This window comes from Bos taurus, chromosome 3 (genome assembly GCF_002263795.3).
Source record: "Bos taurus isolate L1 Dominette 01449 registration number 42190680 breed Hereford chromosome 3, ARS-UCD2.0, whole genome shotgun sequence".
Lineage (NCBI taxonomy): Eukaryota > Metazoa > Chordata > Mammalia > Artiodactyla > Bovidae > Bos > Bos taurus.
Genome location: NC_037330.1, coordinates 54917397 through 54939420, shown reverse-complemented (window position 1 = coordinate 54939420; position 22024 = coordinate 54917397). Strand labels below are relative to the sequence as shown.

Here is a 22024-nt window from a genome sequence, read left to right as displayed (position 1 = left end):
AAAGCTTAGGGTTGGGAGCTCTGCGACAGTGAGGGATCTGAACGATCTGAGAGAACTTTTACCCAGCGGAGCAAGCATATTGAGTCACAGACTGGGTGTCCCAGTCTCAGGATCTTACATGGAGGAGACAAGCCCCCTGGCTACAGGGAGAATTGTTGAAACAGACAGAAGGGCTGGAGAAGCCTAGACTCTACCCATGAAGAGTATATGGTGGTGACCTGCCAATAAGCAGGGCAGAGAGACCTCCACACTGGTGGCTGCTGGCTCCCGACATTTCCTAACCCAAGCAGGAAGAAGACGTCAGCCCCACCCACTCCACATGAGAGCCTAGCACTGGATCTGGGACAGATAGGTCCTGGGAGAAGACTTTACTTAGGAATACAGATGGTGTAGGGGCCTGGGGCATGGTTGAACTAGAATGGTGGCCCTTGTTAGCGCTTACTTCTGCAGCACCTGGGAATCTATGTGACCAGCATGATGGGGTCCCCTTCCTAGCCACGTGAGTATACCAGCACTACCCACCATACCAGAACTCAGCACTGGATGTGGGGCAGACACGTCCCAAGAGAAGACTGCCACAGAGGCAGCCCAGGTCTCTGGTGGCAGCATTGTCACTTCATTTCCTACAGCCACAACGCCTTGACCCCAGTTCCAGTCAAGTGAGTGCCTGGCTTGCCCACTCCATGCCAGAGCCTTGCACTAGATCAGTGATGATCACAAGGGGGAATGGACACTGGAGCCGCAGATACCTATTCAGGAGGCCCGCCAGACTTCTCTGAGTACACAGAAGGCCTCACCTTCTCCAGCAATCCCCTCCTGTAGGGCAGGGCACATACTCAGGGGAATGGAGTCTGACTGAGCCCAAACCTCAGGGCTTCTACTCTAACAACTAGGGAACAGACCCTGCCCCTGACAGGGTGGCAAAGCTGCAGAGCAACAGGAAGTCCTGTGTCACACACTGCACAGGCTTTAGATCCAACTTCAACCACAATCCCTAACAAAGAGATAGAGGCCAGCACACCAGGAGGAGAGACCTGATATCCATATCAAAACCAGCCCCTGCACCAAAAGACAGTCTACACAGGGTTGCTCCAACATGAAAATACCCCTACAGGACCACAACAGATAACCGTTTCAGTTCACAGAGACAGAGAAAGTTAAGTAAAATGAAAAGGTAGAGGAAATTCTCCCAATTAAAAGAGGAAGAGAATTCCTTAAAAGAATAAATAATGAAAAAGACAATTGTGTGTGTGTTCTCAGTCACTTAGTCACGTCTGACTCTCTGCAATCCCATGGACTGTAGCTCACCAGTGTGAGTCAGTTGCCAGTTCCTACTCCTGGAGATCTTCGCCACATGGGAATCAAACCTGTGTCTCTTCTATCTCTGGCATTGGCAGAGTCTTTATCACTGGGCCACCTGGGAAGCCTGATAGTCGGTCTACCAGACACCGAATTCAAAGAGTTAGTATAAGAATGCTAACTGTTAAGAAAGAGAATTGGTCGAAACACAGATATTTCAACAAAGAACAATAGAACCTATAAAGAAGACCCAATCAAAAATAGATAAGTGAATTTCTGAGATAAAAAGCACTCTAGAAGCAATGAATAGCTGTCTTAAATTACAAGAAGAAATGATCTGGAAGATAGAATAAATCACCCAAACAACAAACAGAAAAAGAAAAAAGAAAAAAAAGAAAGCAACATACAAGATTAATAAAATATAAAGTGTGCCAACCTTTGTATAACAGGAGTTCTAGAAGGTGAAGAAAAACAGAAGGGGATCAAAATGTATTTTAAGGAAGTATGGCAGAAAAATTTCCAACCCTAAAGAAGGAAACAGATATCCAGGTACAGGAAGCACAGAAAATCCCCAAAAAGATGAACCTATACAGACACACAGTAAGACAGATAATTAAATGGCAAAAGCAAAAGAGAGAATCAAAAGGCAGCAAGGGAAAAAGAAAGAATCATGTACAAGGGAACACCTATAAGATTATCAACAGGTAGTTCAGTTCAGTTGCTCAGTTGTGTCCGACTCTTTGCAACCCCATGGACTATAGCACGCCAGGCTTCCCTGTCCATCACCAATTACCGGAGCTTGTTCAAACTCACGTCTATCAATAGCCAGAGGACCCAAATAAAATACAAAATCAAAGACAGGAAATCTCAATACCACAGAGATTAAAAAAAAAATCAAAAGAGAATACTATGAATGGTTATACGCCAACAAATTGGACAACTTAGAAAAAAATGGACAAATTTCTGGACCCACATGGCTTGCCAAGACTGAGTCAAAAAGAATTTAACCAGACCAATCACTAGAAGTGAAATAGAATCTGTAATAAACAAAACCCTTCATTCCCTGGTGGCTCAGTGGTAGAGAATCCACCTGTCAATGCAGGATACAAGGATTCGATCTCCGTTCTGGGAAGATCCCACATGCTGCAGAACAACTAAGTCCATGTGCCACAACTACTGAGCCTGTGCTCCAGAGCTCAGGGACTGCAACTGCTGAAGTCTGGGCGCTCTAGAGTCTATGCTCTGAAACAAGAGAAGCCACCACAACGAGAAGCCGTTGAACCACAACTAAAAAGTAGCCCCTGCTCACTGCAACGAGAGCAAAACTGCATGTAGCAATGAATACCCAGCACAGCCACAAATAAATTACATTAAAAAGGAAAAAACCTCCCCTCAAACAAGTCTAGGAACTGACGGCTTCAGTGGGAAGTTCTACCAATCAAATAAAGAAGAACTTATTCTTTTCAGAGCACTCCAAAAAAAAAAAAAAAAAAAATGAAAGGAAGAGGGAAAACTCCCAAGTTCACTCTACATTGCCACCATTACTCTGATACCAAAACCAGACAGTCATTAACAAAACAAGAAAATTATTACAGGCCAGTATTGATGGGCAGGGAGGCCTGGTGTGCTGCAATTCATGGGGTCGAAAAGAGTCGGACACGACTGAGTAACTGATTTGATCTGATCTGATCTGATCCTTGATGAATACAGAGGCAAAAATCCTCAACACAATACTAGCAAACAGAATCCAATAATACATACAAAGGATCACACACCATGATCAAGTTGGATTTATTCCAGTGTTACATAGATAATTCAACACATACAAATCAATGTGATACATCATTTCCACAACAGGAAACACAGAAACCACATGTATTCTCAATAGCTGCAGAAAAAGCATTTGACAAAACACAACATGAATTCATGATAAACACTCTTCTTAAAGTGGGTATAAAGGGTACATATCTCAACATAATACAGGTCATTTGTGACAAACCAATGTAATATTCAACACTGAAAAGCCGAAAGCATTCCTGCTAAATTCAGGAACAAGACAAGGATGCCCAATCTCATTGCTTTTATTTAACACAGTATTGAAAGTCATTGACACAGCAGTCAGACAAGAAAAATAAAATAAAAAATTGGAAGGGAAGAGGTCAATTTGTCAATAGTTGTAGATGACATGATACTCTGTAACAGAGAACTCTAAAGTCTCCACACAAAACCTATTAGAACTAAAAAATGAATTCAGCAAAGTTGCAGCATACGAGATTAATACACAGAAATCTGTTGCTCTTTTAGTCACTAATAATGAAATATCAGAAAGCAAAAGTAAAAAAACTCCCATTAAAAACCACATCAAAAACATAAAGACCTAATAAGAAACTTACCAAGGAGGTGGAGACTTGGAATTGAAGATGATTTAATTAAATGAAAAGATATCTTGAGCTCTCGGAATGGAATACTTAATATTCTTAAAGTGGCCATAGTACCCAAAGCAATCCATAGAATTTCTATCAAAAATATACATGACATTTTTCATAGAACTATAACAAATAATCTTAAATTTACATGAGACCACAAAAGATCCAGAATTGACAACACAATCCAGAGAAAAAAGAAAAAAGCTGAAGGTATAACCCTGCTAACTTCAGACTATACTAGAAAGTGACAGTAAGCAAAACAGTGTGGTATTGATACAAAAACAGATACACAGGTTAAAGGAAGAAACTAGAGAGTCCAGAAATAACCCACTCAGCTTTGGTCAGCTAATCTACATAAAGGAGATAAGATCATACATGGAGAAAAGACAATCTCTTCAATAAGTGGTGCTGGGAAAACTGGACAGCCACATGTAAAATAATTAGATTAGAACATTCTCTCAAACCATATACAAAACAAACTCAAAATGGCTTAAAGACCTAAATCTAAGACACGATACAATAAAATACTCAGAAGAGAACATACGTAAAACAGTCTTTGACATAAGTCAGAGCAATATTTCCTTAGTCTCCCAAGGCAAAAGAAATAAAGGAAAAAATTAACAAATGGGACCTAATCAATATTAAGTTTTTGCACAGCAACGGAAACCATTAATGAAATGAAAAGACAACCTACAGAATGGGAAAAAATACTTGCAAATGATGAAACCAACAAGGAGTTAACACCCAAAATATACAACCAGCTCACACAACTCAATATCAAAAAAACAAAAACCCAATCAAAAAATGGGCAGAAGACCTGAATAGATATTTTTCCAAAGAAGATATATAGAGAGATGGCTACTAGGCACATAAAAAGATGCTCAACATCACTAGCTAACAGAAAAATGTAAAACAAAAGCACAATGAGCTATCAACTAATAGTGATCAGAAGGGCTATTATCAAAAAAGTCTATAAATAATAAATGTGTAGAAAAAGGAAGCTTTGTACCCTTTGGTAGAAATGTAAATAGCTATAGCCAGTAAGGAAAACAGTATGGAGGTTCCTTAAAAAATTAAAAATAAAACTACTGTATGATCCAGCAATTCTACTCCTGGGTGTATACCTGGGGGGCGGGGCGGGGGGTGGGGTGGGCGGAAACACCTCTAATTCAAAAGGATGCATGCTCCTCAATGTTCATAGTATCACTCTTTATAACAGCCAAGCCATGGATGGCAACCAAGCACCATCAACAGATGACTGGCTTAAGAAGATGTGGTACATATACAAAGGAATATAACTCTCTATAAAAAATAATGAAATACCAACATTTGCAGCAATGTGGATGGACCTAAAGAATATTATGCTTAGTAAAGTAAATCAGACAGAGAAAAACAAATACTATATGATAGCACTTATATGTGGAATCTAAAAACTAATTAATCTAAAAACAAACTTGTGGTTATCAAAGTGGGTGGGGTGAAATGAGGAGTGTGTGATTAACAGACAGAAACCACTATACAGAAAATAGATAAGCAAAAAGGATTTGCTGTATAGCACAGGGAATTATACCCAATATCCTATTATAATCTATAATGGAATAAAACCTGTTTAAAAAAAAAAACTGAATCACTATGCTGTATACCTGAAACTAACACAATATTGTAAATCAACTATATTTCAATTGAAAAAAAAAATAGAGATAATGAATAAAATGCCCTGCACTATGCCTGACAAGGCTATGGTTTTTTCAGTGGTCATGTATGGATGTGAGAGTTGGATTATAAAGAAAGCTGAGTGGTGAAGAATTGAAGCTTTTGAACTGTGGTGTTGGGGAAGACTCTTGAGAGTCCCTTGGACTGCAAGGAGATCCACCCAGTCCATCCTAAAGGGGATCAGTCCTGGGTGTTCATTGGAAGGACTGATGTTGAAGCTGAAACTCTAATACTTTGGCCACCTGATGCGAAGAACTGACTCATTGGAAAAGACCCTGATGCTGGGAAAGATTGAAGGCGGGAGGAGAAGGGGACAACAGAGGATGAGATGGTTGGATGGCATCACTGACTCAAGAGTTTGGGTAAACTCCGGGAATTGGTGATGGACAGGGAAGCCTGGCGTGCTGCAGTCCATGGGGTCGCAAAGAGTCGGACATGACTGAGTGACTGAACTGATGCCTGACACAGACAGAGAAACAGCTATCTAGTGAAAGTCAGTTCTAGCTAATGACAAGAGATCATTTCAGCTTATATAACACAAATACTCATTTTAATAAAATAATTACAAAATAGCCATGAAAAATTGTCCTTTTCAAACACTGCAGAATATGTGCAATTTTATTTCTATAAGTGATTAAGCAATACCTACAGCAGAAGTAGAGAGTCCAAGGATTTTTGAAGCCCAAACTGTCTTCAGGAATTTAGGTCTACAGCTAAGGGTGCAGAGTCTCTCCCAGGCCAAAAACATGCTACAGAATAAAAGACAAAAATTTAAAGGGAGTAAACGTATACTTATACCACTATTAAACACAGCTACCTGACAGACCACAACCTTGTATAAAACAGAAATTAACTTTTTCTATAGCTGAGTTTTCTTTCTATGATATAATCTCTTATCACGAGAAATGTTCTAATTATTCCAACAGAATTCTTCCTTATACAAATTTATACATGTGTCATTTTAAACTAGATCTGTAAGGATATGATGAATTTAAAAAATAATTTAAATTATTTTTTACCCTACTTTACTCTAGGGCATTAAACTACAGGAAGTAAAAGTTCCATTTCTAGTAGCCATAAAATCCAGAACGTTTCAATCTAAGAACTACTGAAACTCAGAATTATCTGGAGAAGTCACTAGTAAAAGCACAATTCATAACAGTAAATTAACGTTGTTAAAAGCAGGTTATTTAGAAAGCTGTTTGAAAAGGACTATAGTAGATCCTTGAGAAATAAAAAGATTATATGAATGAATCTTTCCTTATTTATTCAGATGGTACTTCCCTCAACAATTATATAATTGGCAAGCCCCATTAAGAGATTCCAGCTATGACTAGCAGGCATGCATTCTGAATTACTTCTCTACCTGATTCTGAATTATTTCTCTACCTATAAGGAAATTATTATCACTATGGGTCAATAGAAGGAGATCAAAGCAAAACGGACTTCTCTTATCATACTGCCACGTACAAGTGAAAGAATTCAGGGCAGTAGAAACTTCCCATAAGGTTTTACTCCAACAATATTCTATCAGTGGAGGGCATTTCCTTTATATCTAATAATCAAGCTTAAAAAAAAAAAAAAGACATACTTTATGGATTCAAACCGACTACTGAAACTAATTATGAATCTCCTTAATTTACCAAAATTTGAAGGCTACAGAAAGCTTTAGATGTGAAAAATAACATATTTTGATGTTTCTAAAAAAGTAAAATAGAAAATCCTGACCTTGTCAACAAAATCTCAGCTTAAATGACAGCCTCTCAGTCATTCTACATCACATGAGCCTAGGTTAACTCTGCAAAGCACTTTGGCTGACAACTCACTCATTTGGTAATTTAATGTAAGTGCCGTGAGTAGGGGCCTGGTGTGTTTAGTTCACTTCTCTGGTATACAGGAGGCATATTATAAATAAATGTGTCAAGTGAATGAATACATAAAATCACCTTATAAATTAATGATTTAAGTGAACTATTTATAATGAGTCCTTTTATGAAATAGTGATTCCTTTGTAAATAACGACTTCTTATGTTTCTTTCAAGTCAAAAAAGAAATAAAAGTGAAGTCGCTCAGTCATGTCTGACTCTTTAGGACTCCATGGACTGTAGCCTACCAGGCTTCTCCATCCATGGGATTTTCCAGGCAAGAGTGGGTTGCCATTTCCTTTTCCGGGGAATTTTGCCAACCCAGGGATCGAACCCGGGTCTCCCACACTGTAGGCAGATGGTTTACCATTTGAGCCACCAGGGAAGTCTCTTTCAAGTCAAAGTTTTCTTACATCAAGAAATGCCTGGGGAGAGAGACATTCTTAGAGAGTTAAAGCTGAGAGAATTCTGTACAAACAGACCTAGTTAAAATAATTCTTATCTTCCTTTAAATCTCCCCATATTTTTTGGTTACTTTTCCACAATGGTCTCTCTTTGTTCAACCTGCCTTAAAACCATTTGGTTTTGTCACTTCTTTGGGTCTTCATTTTCTCACAAAAGCGTCTGTGTCACACAGAACTTAAACTAAATGTGTGCTTTTCTCCTGTTAATCTGTCTTATGTCAGTTTAATTCTCGGCCTCAGCCAAAAGCCATTAAGAGAACAGGCAATATTTCTCTCCCATAGTACAAAATGATTATTTTAATTTTTCCAACATTCCTCTAACAGATAACCCTCTGTAGTCTAAGCAAATAACCATGTTTTCTATCAGAGAGAAAACAGAAGCCATCAGATGGGAATTTTTCAACTTGCCCACATCTAAAAAAACTAAACTGAAAAATTCCCTTTTTTTCTTCCTATTATAATAAAGTGATCCTGCTACAAAAGAACAGTCTCTCCTCCCATGACTTGGATGCTATTTCTCTCCCTTGCTCAACTGACTATTACCATTCTCTTCTATATATTCATCTCTCCTAGTTAAAAAGATGTAATTTTATTGACTGTCCCTTTTCCCGAATCTGTACTTCTTAGCCCAGGGCAATCTAACCTTTGTACTGATTACTCCACAGAGGCAGCTCTGGCCTAAGTCAATTTTGACCTTCATATTGTTAAATTCAGTGGACATTGTGAAATTCTTACTTTTCTTGAGTTCTCTGCAGCTTTATATCTGCTGGTTAAGCCCTATCTCCTTCCAGAAACACCCTGTTCCCTTGGCTTTTGACACACTACAATCTCTTTTTCCTCCCACGTCGAATGACGAAATTCCTCAGTGCCCAGATACAGGCTCGATTTTCTTCTCACTCATTACTCTCACTAGGTAATTTCGTTGTAGAAGGAATCGTGGGAGCATCAATGAAAAATTGGCTCCAAAGAAATCTAAGCAGGCTAATAGACACATATTCAGAATCTCTTAAGACTTATTATTTCTTTCGTACTTTAAACAAACACTTTTTGAGCAACACTTTAAAGCAATTAACCTTCCCTATACATATTCACTAATAAAAACACCTGAGATATCACTGAAAAGTTGGAAAAAATAAAAATAAAAAATTAAACGCCATATGGCTTTTATTTTTAAACATTTCACTTTTTTTCTCATTTATACTTAAAAACGATGCTCTGTGAAGAAAATCAGGAAATTGTGAATCAGTGTCATCTAGTAAATGTGAGTATGGCATATTATACATAAGATAAATTCCACTGTAATGTAGGCATGATCAATAGAAAATTCAATTATTTATTATCTTTGGTGTAGACTGCTTAAAATGAAGATACTGAAGGTATGTGTGGTGCATCTGGAAGTGACCTGAAGTTGAGAAGGCTGATGAATTGCTACAGAATCCAGAGCCAAAAGGTGAGTATGCTAAGTCACTTCAGTCGTGTCCAACTCTGTGGGACCCCATAAACGGCAGCCCACCAGGCTCCCTGTCCCTGGGATTCTCCAGGCAAGAACACTGGAGTGGATTGCCATTTCCTTCTCCAGTGCATGAAAGTGAAAAGTGAAAGCGAAGTCTCTCAGTCGTGTCCGACTCCTAGCGACCCCATGGACTGCAGCCTACCAGGCTCCTCCGTCCATGGGATTTTCCAGGCAAGAGTACTGGAGTGGGGTGCCACTGCCTTCTCCAAAAGGTGAGTAAAGCAATCCAAATGAATGGTAAAAAGTTTGAAGCTCTGGGCTTAAAATCCAAATGATGAATTTGTAACCACTTTATATACTGGGGAGGAGAGATAGGAAGAGATGCAGTGAATTTCACAAGTCCAGAAAGTTCAGGTTAACTGCAAGCTCAAGGAAGATTAATGTATGCCTGCCAAAAGAGCTAGTGCTAATTAATGTACAAAACAGGTTAAGAGTCTGATCAAAAGTTTATTTCCACTTCTTGCTCTGCATGTTAGTTCACTTCTAGAATGTTTCTAAGGCTTACTGATACAACAGAAGGAAAGTAGGAGGTGAGTGAATAAGGTACTGGCCGGGAAAGTACAGTGGGAAAAATGAACCTCAAAGCCTGAACCAAGAATGGAAAAATCAGCCATACAGAGCCGGTATAAGACAGGAGACATGAGCCTGAAATTGTTGAAAAGCTGTTTTGTGAAAACGGAATTCTAGTAATTATAAACTTCTGCAGAGGGCAGTAATATGGTGCTTGATTTAAGTTGGCAGGAGTTCGGTTTTAGGCCCACGTGAGTTAAAACTTAGTAACGGTGGGTGCGCAGCCAGGTGTGGAAGGAGCCTGCTGCCCGGCTCACGTAGAGGTGGAGGAGACGAGCGCCGGCAAGACCGTACTAGGCGCGGGGCTCCAAAAGCACCAGATTGGACCGTTTTCCTTTTATCTAAAAACCATGGGTTCCACTAGAGTCATATGTTGTAAGTTAGCAGCCTGTTTCCTTTTTTATTGAGAATCTCGGTTACGGATCAACTGGAGTTGGTATCAGCTTCCTACACCGTTTACAAAACATCCACATTGCAAAATCAAGCGCAAAAAGGGCAGACGAGGACCGGGGTCCCGGGGTCCCGGGGTCCCACTTTAGAAGGACAGCACTTCGGTGCCATTCCCTCTCCGTAGCGAACTCCTAACTCCAGTGCTGACCTTTGCAACGAGGCCAGCAGTCCACCGAAGCCGGGAGTCAAGAGGCCCAACTCCGAGCTCCCGCCCCAGTTCGGGAAGGCAAGTCCGAATCCTGAAGGAAATCCAACCCCTGCTCTTCCTCCAACCTCGCCAGTCGCGCGGCCCGGCAGCGCACCCTAACCGGCCTCCCGCCTCATCTCGCTCCCCGTGGCTCTGAGCCAAAACGGCAACCATCACCCCCGAAATACTCTTCTAGCGCCCCACTGACCTTTCTCGCGCGAACACTTCGCTTTCCGGAGCTCAAGTCCCGCGAGGGCTCGAGAGCCTGATGGGGCGGGATTCGGGCTTAGGGGCGGAGCCTGAACGGAGATTGTCTGGAGTCGCGGACTGGAAGCAATTGTGTAGGGGCGGGGGTGAAGTGGGCGGCGAAAGGTCAGGGGAGAGTAAGCCCGCAGGATGGAGCTTCGCTGCGATGTGATCAGGATTGTCTAGATGAGGGGAAGGCTGTAGTTAGAATGGTATTAGAAGGTGCCAGAGAAGGCAAGGCTAAAGAGAGTGTGCAAAAGGGTTTGTACGTGTATTTATCACCTGTGGGGGTGGGGGTGGGGTGGAGGGTTGAACAAAAAAGCACAAAGGAACTTCACCTTCCTGAACAGTAAAACGAGTTCGATTAGAGAATTGAAAATGTAATGTGATATGAAACTGAAAAGGAAAGTGACACAACGGTGAAGGAGAAAAATCGGCTAAAAGAAAAAGGAACACCATGAATTACTCATCTATTGAGGGCGGTGTTTAGTGAAAGGAGAGGTTCTGGTAAGAATTGAGTTTCATAACTAGATTTTTCTTCCTTTCCTAATTTAAGAAAACGAGTGGATACAAGGAGTGGGAAGGGCTGCTGCTGCTGCTAAGTCGCTTCAGTCGTGTTCGACTCTGTGCTACCCCAGAGACGGCAGCCCACCAGGCTCCCCCGTTCCTGGGATTCTCCAGGCAAGAACGCTGGAGTGGGTTGCCATTTCCTTCTCCAATGGATAAAAGTGAAAGTGAAGTCTCTCAGTTGTGTCCGACTCTTGGCGACCCCATGGACTGCAGCCCACCAGGCTCCTCCGTCCATGGGATTCTCCAGGCAAGAGTACTGGAGTGGCTTGCCATTGCCTTCTCCAGTGGGAAAGGCAGTAGTTTGTTATTCAACTACAGAGGAGAGAACAAAGATAATCTTTGGTTGAGGGAATCTACTCTGCAACTAGGTACCAGGAGACTCTGAAGTTGATTAGGTGGGTGGAGAAATTACTGTGTATAGTAGGGAATCTACCCCAAACTGTGAGCTACTGTGAGGCACATTGGTTTGTCAGTACTCTCCACCAAGAGGCCACAAGGAACACACCTGTAGTTAAAAGGTTGGGTTTATTACTCCTTGCATAGAGGGAGAGCTTACATCTTGGGCAACTGTGGGTTGTTTCAATAACAAACTGGTAGATGAGACCTAGAGGATTTGGGCTTATACTGAGTGATTTGGGGGGAGGGTCCAAGGAAATGGAGATTTATGCTGTTTTGGGTGCTGTCAGGAAGTGGGCATAATCATTAGATTGGGTATCATACCTCATGTAGAAGAAGGGAGGAAAATTTCAAAGCTAATTTCATAATTGATAAAAAGCAGTGTTTTTGCTAGTCAGGAGAGGAGGAGGTTTGCTGTTTTGGTAGTTGGCAGTGACCTTGTTTTATCTGAGTTTAGGCGCAATTATTGCTTGAGCTTGTCTGTTGTGTCACTTTGTCGTAATTGGAGAGTGGCTGTCTGATGTTAGTATTCTGTCAGATTGCTATATTTTACCGGGAAACATCTGGGCTAGTTCCTAACAACACTGAAACCTTAAGGGTAAGTTTCAGTTCAGTCCCTTATAACAGGTACTGGTTTTTTGTTTTTCTCAGATTTAACAAATACATGAATTGACAGCATAGATGCCGAGCCTTCTGGGGGTAATGGGGCACAGAAAGTGTCTCAGACCTTAAAGAGGAAGAAACAGACAATAATCAAATAAATACATACATTGACTTCAGATGGTGATAAGTGCTCTGAAAGAAACAATGAGGGTTGGATACTGCAGATAGTTTAAATATGATAGTCAGGAAGTCTTTTTTGAGAAGGTAACATTTGAACCAGAACTGAATGATAAAGAGGCAGCCTTGCCAAAAGTAATTCTGGAAAGGAAAATAGCAGTTGAAAAGGCTCTGATATATGAGTAAACTTAGCAAGTGAGGAGAGAGGCCAGTATGTCTAAAACACAGTAATCCAGGGGAAAGTCCTTCCAGATTAGGATGGAGAGGAAGACAGGGACCAGATCATGCAGATGAAGACCACAGAAAGTTTTGACTTTATATTGACGTAGCCATTGGAAAACCTTAAGCAGAGGGATAAAGTAATCTTAGTCACATTTAAAATAAACACTCCAGTTCCTTTGGAGAAGAGACTTGTCGTTGGGCCCAGAGCAGAAGCAGAAAGATCTGTGGAGGTTGTTAGAGGGAGAGATGATATTTTCTGGGCTCAAGTGGTGGCAAAGGAGGGAAAGAGCGCTAAGGGTCACGATGTTTGTTCTGCTGACATCTACTTACTCCTCTATGTCAGCTCTACCCTCCACAGTCACCTGTGGCCCTAACGGTCCAGGAGCAAGCGATGAGAATGAAGACAGAACACGAAATCTGGTGCAATGGATCAGGGGACATGCAGCCTCTATTGGACTGAGGTGCAGAGTCCACTCTGAGTCCAGCTTTTATTCCTAATTGCAGACTGCAAGACTTTTTTTTTAATCTTATCTTTCCCAAGACACTACACTGACATAGTCCAGATCTCTTTGTTTTTACCCCAGGCCGTTCCCTTTTGGGCTAGTCTCGGAAACAATCAGCAAGAGGGTAGGCAGCGTTCATGCCTGATGCCGACCCAGTGTTCCAAGGTCTATGCTTTCATGATCCCAGTCATACTCCCTTTTGGGTCTGGCCTTGGGGTTTGTAACAAGGAGATTATTCTTAAGAAAAACATGAAAGATAATCATTAACATAGTTTCTTAATATATGCTGTTTTTCCAGGTGCTAATTCTGTGGAATTTCCCAAGGATGTGAAAGTACACTATTAGGAATTCCCACTACAGTCACCTCTGCCTAGTTTCTCCTGACCTGGATCTTCTCTGTTTACACTCTTCAGAGTATAAACTGCCAATCTCTTGCTGAAGTGAAGGAGAACCGGTTATTGGGGGTGAATGAACTTGCTGTGGGGATCTGGGGATCTAGTTCTTTGTTAGAAAGGACTTTAAATGACCCTCCTGTGTTTAATCCTGAATCTTTGGAGAGTTCTGCGGGGGGTAAGTGTAGTTGCTTTCTTGACTTTCTTTGTGACTGCTCTGGGATTCAGGTTTTTAATCTGCTCTAAATGTCTACCTGCCTATTTGCTTTCTAACATCTTTAGTCTTGCTGTCATGTCACTGTATTCTCCTGTTTTGGCTCTTACAGGGTTATGGCTTAACAGAACTGCCTCATTGTTATTTCAGTGGGGTTTAAGTAGAGAGATCTCTAGTCTTTCCCATTCTATTGTTTTCCTCTATTTCTTTGCATTGATCACTTAAGGAAGGCTTTCTTATCTCTCCTTGCTATTCTTTGGAATTCTGCATTGAGATAGATATAGCTTTCCTTTTCTCCTTTGCCTTTCACTTTTCTTTTCTCAACTCTTTGTAAGGCCTCCTCAGACAACCATTTTGCCTTTTTGCATTTCTTCTTCTTGGGGATAGTTTTGATCACTGCCTCCTGTACAATGTTATGAATCTCCATCCATAGTTCTTTAGGCAGTCCATCAGATCTAATCTCTTGAAAATTTTGTCACTTCCACTGTATAGTCGTAAGGGATTTGATTTAGGTCATACCTGAATGGTCTAGTGGTTTTCCCTACTTTCTTCAGTTTAAGTCTGAATTTGGAAATAAGGAGTTCATGATCTGAGCTACAGTGAGCTCCCAGTCTTGTTTTTGCTGACTATATAGAGCTTCTCCATCTTTGGCTGCAAAGGGTATAATCAATCTGATTACGGTATTGACCATCTGGTGATGTCCATGTGTAGAATCGTCTCTTGTGTTGTTGAAAGAGGGTGTTTGCTATGACCAGTGCATTCTCTTGGCAAAATTCTGTTTGCCTTTGCCCTGCTTCATTTTGTACTCCAAGGCCAAACTTGCCTGTTACTCCAGCTATCTCTTGACTTCCTACTTTTGCATCCCAGTCTTCTATGATGAAAAGGAGATCTTTTGTGTGTGTGTTTGTGTTAGTTCTAGAAGGTCTTATACGTCTTCATAGAACCATTCAACTTCAGCTTCTTCAGCATTACTGGTCGGGGCACAGACTTGGATTACTGTGATGTTGAATGGTTTGCCTTGGAAAGGAAAAGAGATCATTCTGTTGTTTTTGAGATTGCATCCAAATACTGCATTTAGGACTCTTTTGTTGACTATGAGGGCTACTCCATTTCTTCTAAGGGATTCTTGCACACAGTAGTAGATATAATGGTCATCTGAGTTAAATTCACCCATTCCAGTCCATTTTAGTTCACTGATTCCTGAAATGTCTATGTTCACTCTTGCCATCTCCTGCTTGACCACTTCCAATTTACCTTGATTCATGGACCTAACATTCCAGGTTCCTATGCAATATTGTTCTTTATAGCATAGGACGTTACTGCCATCACCAGTCACATCCACAACTGGGTGTTGTTTTTGCTTTGACTCAGGCTCTTCTTTCTTTCTGGGGCTATTTCTTCATTCTTCTCTAGTAGCATATTGGGCTATGAGGATTTCATCTTTCAATGTCTTATCTTTTTGCCTTTTCATACTGTTCATAAGATTATCAAGGCAAGAGTGCTGAAGTGGTTTGCCATTCCCTTTTCCAGGAACCATATTTTGTCAGAACTTTCCACCATGACCTGTCCATTTTGGGTGGCCTTACATGGCATGGCTCATAGTTTCATTGAGTTAGACAAGGCTGTGATCCAAGTGATCAGTTTGGTTTGTTTTCTATAATTGTAGTTTCCATTCTTTCTGCCCTCTGATGGGTAAGGATATGAGGCTTGTGGAAACTTGCAAAGATAGGTACAATAAAGGACAGAAATGTTATGGACCTAACAGATATTAAGATATTATCTTAATATATAATATATCTGTTATATATAATAGATATCTTAATATCTATCTTAAGATGTTAAGATAGAAGATATTAAGAAGAGATAGCAAAAATACACAGAAGAACTATGCAAAAAAGATCTTCGTGACCAGATAACCATGATGGTGTGATCACTCACCTGGAGCCAAATATTCTGGAGTGCAAAGTCAAGTGGGCCTTAGGAACCATCACTATGAACAAAGCTAGTGGAGGTGATGGAATTCCAGTTGAGCGATTTCAAATCCTAAAAGACGATGCTGTGAAAGTGTTGCAATCAATATGCCAGCAAATTTGGAAAACTTGAGCAGTGGCCACAGGACTGGAAAAGGTCAGTTTTCATTCCAAGGCCAAAGAATGTTCAAACTACCATACAGTTGCACTCATCTCACACGCTAGTAAAGTAATGCTCAAAATTCTCCAAGCCAGGCTTTAACAGTAGGTGAACCATGAGCTTCCAGATGTTCAAGCTGGCTTTAGAAAGGCAGAGGAACCAGAGATCAAATTGCCAACATCCATTGGATCATAGAAAAAGCAAGCAAACTCCAGAAAAACATCTACTTCTGCTTCATTGATTATGCCAAAGCCTTTGACTGTGTGGATCTCAACAAACTGTGGAAAATTCTTCAAGAGATGGGAATAACAGACCACCTGACCTGCCTCCTGAGAAATCTGTACGCAGATCAAGAAGCAACAGTTAGAACCAGACACAGAGCAAGGGACTGGTTCCAAATTGGGAAAGGAGTATGTCAAGGTTGTATGTCATCACCTTGCTTATTTAACTTATATGCAGAGTACATCATGTGAAATGCTGGGCTGGATGAAGCACAAGCTGGAATGAAAACTGCTGGGAGAAATATCAATAACCTCGGATATGCAGATGACACCATCTTTATGGCAGAGAGTGAAGAGGAACTAAAGAGCCTCTTGATGAAAGTGAAAGAGGAGAGTGAAAAAGCTGGTTTAGAACTCAGCCTTCAAAAAACTAAGACCATGGGATCCAATCCCATCACTTCATGACAAATAGATGGGGAAACAATGGAAACAGTGAGAGACTTTATTTTTTTGGTCTCTAAAATCACTGCAGATGGTAACTGTAACTCTGAAATTAAAAGACTCTTGCTCCTTAAAGGAAAGGCTATGACAAACCTAGATAGCACATTAAAGAACAGAGACTTTACTTTACAGACAAAGGTCCGTCTAGTCAAAGCTATAGTTTTTCTAGTAGTCATGTATGGATATGAGAGTTGGACCATAAAGAAGGCTGAGCACCGAAGAATTGATGCTTTTGAACTGTGGTGTTGGAGGAGACTCTTGAGAATTCCTTGGACTGCAAGGAGATCCAACCAGTCCATCCTAAAGGAAATCAGTCCTGAATATTCATTGGAAGGACTGATCCTGAAGCTTAACTCCAATACTTTGGCCACCTGATATGAAGAACTGACTCATTTGAAAAGACCCTGATGCTGGGAAAGATTGAAGGCAGGAAGAGAAGGGGACAACATTGGATGAGATGGATGGATGGCATCACCAACTTGATGGACATGAGTTTGAGTATGTTCCAGGAGATGGTGAAAGACAGGGAAGCCTGGCATGCTGCAGTCCATGGGGTCACAAAGAGTCAGACAGGACTGAGTGACTGAAGTGACTAAGTAGAGAGAGGGAGCATAAGTATGTTTGACTTGTTGTTACTGGTTTTTGTGCAGGTTCATTAAGTGATTGAAAGACCAAATGCTGGGCATTCAAATATTTGTGATATGTTAAGCAGTATATGGAGAAGGCAGTGGCACCCTACTCCAGTACTCTTGCCTGGAAAATCCCATGGATGGAGGAGCCTGGTGGGCTACAGTCCATGGAGTTGCTAAGAGTCGGACACGACTGAGCGACTTCACTTTCACTTTTCACTTTCATGCACTGGAGAAGGAAATGGCAACCCACTCCAGTGTTCTTGCCTGGAGACTCCCAGGGACCGGGGAGCCTGGTGGGCCGCCGTCTATGGGGTCGCACAGAGTCGGACACTACTGAAGCAATGCAGCAGCAGCAGCAGCAGCAGCAGCAGCAGCAAGCCGTGTATTATTCTTTGTAGTCATGTTGCCTTTTGAAAGAGCTATATAAGTTACTCCTTTGAACTAGAAAGGAGTCACTTATAGCTAATGAGTATACTTATATCTTATGCTCATTTGTTTTCTGAATAAAAAGGCAGTATCTCCCAAGGGCTTCCCTTGTGGCTCAGCTGGTAAAAAATCCACCTACAGTGCAGGAGACCTGGGTTCTATCCCTATTTTGGGAAGATTCCCTGGAGAAGGGAAAGGCTACCCATTCCAGTATTCTTGTCTGGAGAATTCCATGAACTGTATAATCCATGGGGTCACAAAGAGTTGGATACGACTGAACGACATTCACTTCATGTTATTTCATCTCCTTTGTGGAGATAAAGCCTTTTCCATTGCCTCCTGCTGCAGCTGCTGCTGCTAAGTCGCTTCAGTTGTGTCCGACTCTGTGCTATCCCATGCACTGCAGCCTACCAGGCTTCTCCATCCATGGGATTCTCCAGGCAAGAACACTGGAGTGAATTGCCATTTCCTTCTCCAATGCATGAAAGTGAAAAGTGAAAATGAAGTCTCTCGGTCGTGTCCAACTCTTAGCGACCCCATGGACTGCAGCCTACCAGGCTTCTCCATCCATGGGATTTTCCGGGCAACAGTACTGGAGTGGGGTGCCATTGCCTTCTCCTTCCATTGCCTCATAGAGAAGACTAAAAATATTCTGAGATACAGCAGAGAGAAGGCAATATAGCCTGCTTGGCAAGCCAAACTGTGTGGATCAGATCTCAACTGTGCAGTTTTCTAGCTGTATAACCTTGGACGAGTTACTTCATATCTCTATGCTTCAGTTTCCTTATCTGTAGGATGTAGATTATAGAATCTTTACTTATAGTGCTATTTTGAGGATTGAATGACTCCATAGACCTAAAAAAAAAAAAAAAAAAAAAGCTTAGAACTGTCATTTCTTCCTAAGTTCTGTACAATTGTTCCTTAAGATAAAAGGAAAGAGAGTCTTTAGGATGGGGCTGCTAGTTATGCCCAAATATTTAGTGTTCTTTTCCTCTGTAGCAGTACTACTCCCAAATTTCAGCAGAGTATTTGGATGCTTGCTTAAAGACTGCATTCCCAGTCTCTGTTGTAGCTGATGGGCCATAGGATATAAGTGGAAGCTGTCTGTGCTGTTTCTAGGAAATGCCTTGAGCACCCCTATTGATCTCTAGGTTAGTGGTTTCTCTGACAGTTTGAGTGCAGAAATGTTGGCTATTTGAACCCCCAGGTGGAATCTTCAAGTTGAAGATTGTAGAAAAATGGGTGGGAGAGAAGGAGCCTGAGCTTTAATATCATGAAGCCACCATTCTAGCTCTGGGCCTCTTATATTGACGTAAGAGAGAATTCAACCTCAATTTTGTTGAACTCCTTCATATAGGTTTCCTGATATGCAGTCATAGTACTGCTGTGATGGTTTATTGACCCCTCTTGTTTGCTGACCAAAGGCACTTCACTTTACATGGACCTTCCAGATGACCATAGAGTAACAGAGGGGAGAACAAAGTGAAAGATATTAGCAATGCCTTATAATCTGGAAATGCTTCTCAAGTGGCATTTGTCCCTTGTAGGTACTAGGGGTCAGGCAGGCAGAACTAACTTCTTCCTTTACTCATAATCCTAGAGCACTACTAGGAAGGACCTTATCCAGGAGAAAATGACAACTGAGTCTAAGTTTGCAAGTGTCTAGAACCTTTCCCATCTTACATTCCTCCTGCTATAAAGAGTTATGTTCTTGAAAGTTGCTGAGAGTAAATCTTAAGCATTTTCAACATTCACACACACACACACAAGAATTAACTATGTTAACTATGTGAGGGAGATGTATGTGTTAATTATCTTGGTCTCCTTAATCATTCGACAGTGTGTATGTATATGGAATCACCATGTTGTCTGCTTTAAATGTATACAACTATGTCAAAAAAGAGTTACGTTTAGTTTTCAGTCTCATGCAGCTATTTATTAAATGGATTTCTTAAAAAAAATAAAATTAAATAAATGGATTTCTTTGTGTGTGCATGTATATTATTACAGTAAATTAGTGTTTTTTTGGCCAAATTATGATAGCTGTACAAACATTAGCTTAAACATTTCAAAAATTATAGTAGAAAGATTGGCCAGCAAAACTATGTATCTATTTTTTATATTTGTTTTTCTACCTGTGTACCTTCTCAAATACACATTTGGCAGCATTTATAGCAATTTGGACTGATGCTAAAGCTGAAACTCCAATACTCTGCCCACCTCATGTGAAGAGTTGACTCACTGGAAAAGACCCTGATGTTGGGAGGGATTGGGGGTAGGAGGAGAAGGGGACGACAGAGGATGAGATGGCTGGATGGCATCACCGACTCGATGGACATGAGTTTGAGTAAACTCCGGGAGTTGGTGATGGACAGGGAGGCCTGGTGTGCTGCGGTTCATGGGGTTGCAAAGAGTCGCACACGACTGAGCAACTGAACTGAACTGAATAGCAATTCAATTATTAACATGGTTACTGAGGATGAGAAAGTCTTCACATTTGTGGACAATTTTTAAAAAGCAAAAATGAATTGTGACTTTACAAATCAGTTGGGTAATAAAAATTCATTCAGGGTTTCCGTGGTGGTCCAGTGGTTAAGAATCTGCCTGCCAATGCAGAGGACACAGGTTTGATCCCTGGTTGGGGAAGATTGCACATGCCACAGGGCATCTAAGCCTGTGTAACGCAACTGCTGAGCCTAAATGCCAAAACTACTGAAGCCCGTGCTCCTGGAGCCTGTGCTCTGCAACAACAGAAGCCACTGCAACAAGAAGACTGCACACCACAGCTAGAGAAAGCCTGTGCACAGCAATTAAGACCCAGCACAGGCAGAAATAAATATTTTTTAAAAAATTCATTCAAAACATGGGGACCATGTGTAAGGTATAACAATAAAAATTGTGCTGGTAGAGACATTATGCCCTTCAAGACATGGGTTAGGTGTGTGGCTTCTGGCTAACGGTATTAGAAAATGCTGCTACACAAGTATCACTGTGTTAGACCCTGGTAGAAATTGCTTTTCTCAGCATGGTGTTTTTCTTCCTTTCTCAGTCTGACTTTGCCTCTGGAATTCCTGGATCACACTGGAGCTTTTCAGCCTTCAGAGGCTCTTAAGGGCTCTTGGCAGGTTCTCAGCTCCTGTCCTTTTCCCCTCAATTTATCCTGGTGTGCAGTGTCCTTTTGGCAATGCTGCTGGTCCAAAGTCAGTACTTCATGCTTTATGCCAGGTAGTTCCCCAGAGCGATGGCAGACATAAACTGACACCTAGTTCTCTAGGTCTCTAAAGAAGGGATAATGAAGAAATCCTTTGTGGAGAGAAAGAAGGAGAAGATTCACTCCTAAATCGTACAAGGATACAAATGGCTATCAAAGTCTGGAAACATTCCATATGATGCTAAATAATCAAATGGTAAACTTTCAGGGAAAAACATCAGAAATGCAGTTGGGATGATAAATGCTGTGTATAAAATATTCGTTCATGTGTTTAAAAATTCTTATTGTATGGGAGGGTTTACTATGTATTTGACAGCCTTCTAGATCCTGATGATTCCATAATAAACAAAATAGAGAAAGTTTCTGCCCACCTGGAGCTTATATTTTACTGAGGGAGTTAGGCAATAAATATGTACAAAATTAAGAGGTTTCAGGAGTGATAAAATATGAAGAAGAAAATTTAAAATACTGGCCACTAGATGGGGCTCGTTGCCTTTTTCATTTCTTTCACCAATTGCCTCAAAAAGATAGAGAAGCTGAGTGCATGACACACTGTGTTATGTTTTGGGGCCCTGTGATAGACCCTTTGTTTCCAAAGTTTGTTTCTCTTTCTATTTCTCCCTCCCAATTTTAATTTTTTCCTACTAGTTGATTGATAAGGGGAAACCTAGTTAAGACATAGTATGGCATCATCTGAGATATCTTGGTGTAGGTGGTTAGATCAACTCATTCCAAATCATAGAAATGCCCTCCCCTCAATTTCCTGGGTATTTAATTTCCCGTATTTATTTGTTTAATACCTGTGTTCACCATTAGACTGTTAGCTCCTTAAGAGAGAAACTTCAACTGTGTTTTGCAGTCCTTGGCAGTGTACCTGGTAGGTCCTTAACAAATATTTTGAATGGATGAATCCCTTTAGTCTGAGCAATTCCTGTTTTCCACATAGTCTCATCTAACTTTTCTTCTTGTTGTTCAGTCACTCAATTGTTTCTGACTCTTTGTGACCATATGGACTGCAGCATGCTAGTCTTCCCTGTCCCTCACCATCTCCTGGAACTTGCTCAAACTCATGTCCATTGAGTAGGTGATGCCA

The 22024-nt window shown here is 41.0% G+C and overlaps 1 protein-coding gene and 1 long non-coding RNA gene across 20 annotated transcripts in view; one reads left to right on the top strand and one right to left on the bottom strand.

Moving 5' to 3' along the window:
- The window catches only part of KYAT3 (kynurenine aminotransferase 3), a 60324-nt gene extending 49589 nt beyond the window's left edge, over positions 1–10735 (bottom strand). For 3 of the 12 annotated variants that reach the window (XR_001496846.3, XM_015464368.3, XM_059883068.1), the window contains exons 1-3: positions 10696–10729; positions 7552–7728; positions 6088–6187 (exon numbers count right to left, since the gene is read on the bottom strand). Coding sequence is in view for 7 of the 12 variants with exons in the window: in XM_015464368.3 (XP_015319854.1) it covers positions 6088–6187; positions 7552–7673 (222 nt within the window). In the remaining 5 variants the exon portion in view is untranslated. 12 annotated transcript variants of the gene reach the window in all.
- Positions 8266–22024, top strand: part of LOC104971647 (uncharacterized) — a 30932-nt gene continuing 17173 nt past the window's right edge. For 2 of the 8 annotated variants that reach the window (XR_009494071.1, XR_009494066.1), the window contains exons 1-2: positions 8268–9028; positions 9119–9492. This is a non-coding gene — a long non-coding RNA (uncharacterized lncRNA). Of the gene's footprint in view, positions 9029–9118; positions 9493–22024 lie in introns of all 8 variants that reach the window. The other 6 variants (XR_009494073.1, XR_009494068.1, XR_009494070.1 and 3 more) reach the window with 6 other exon arrangements.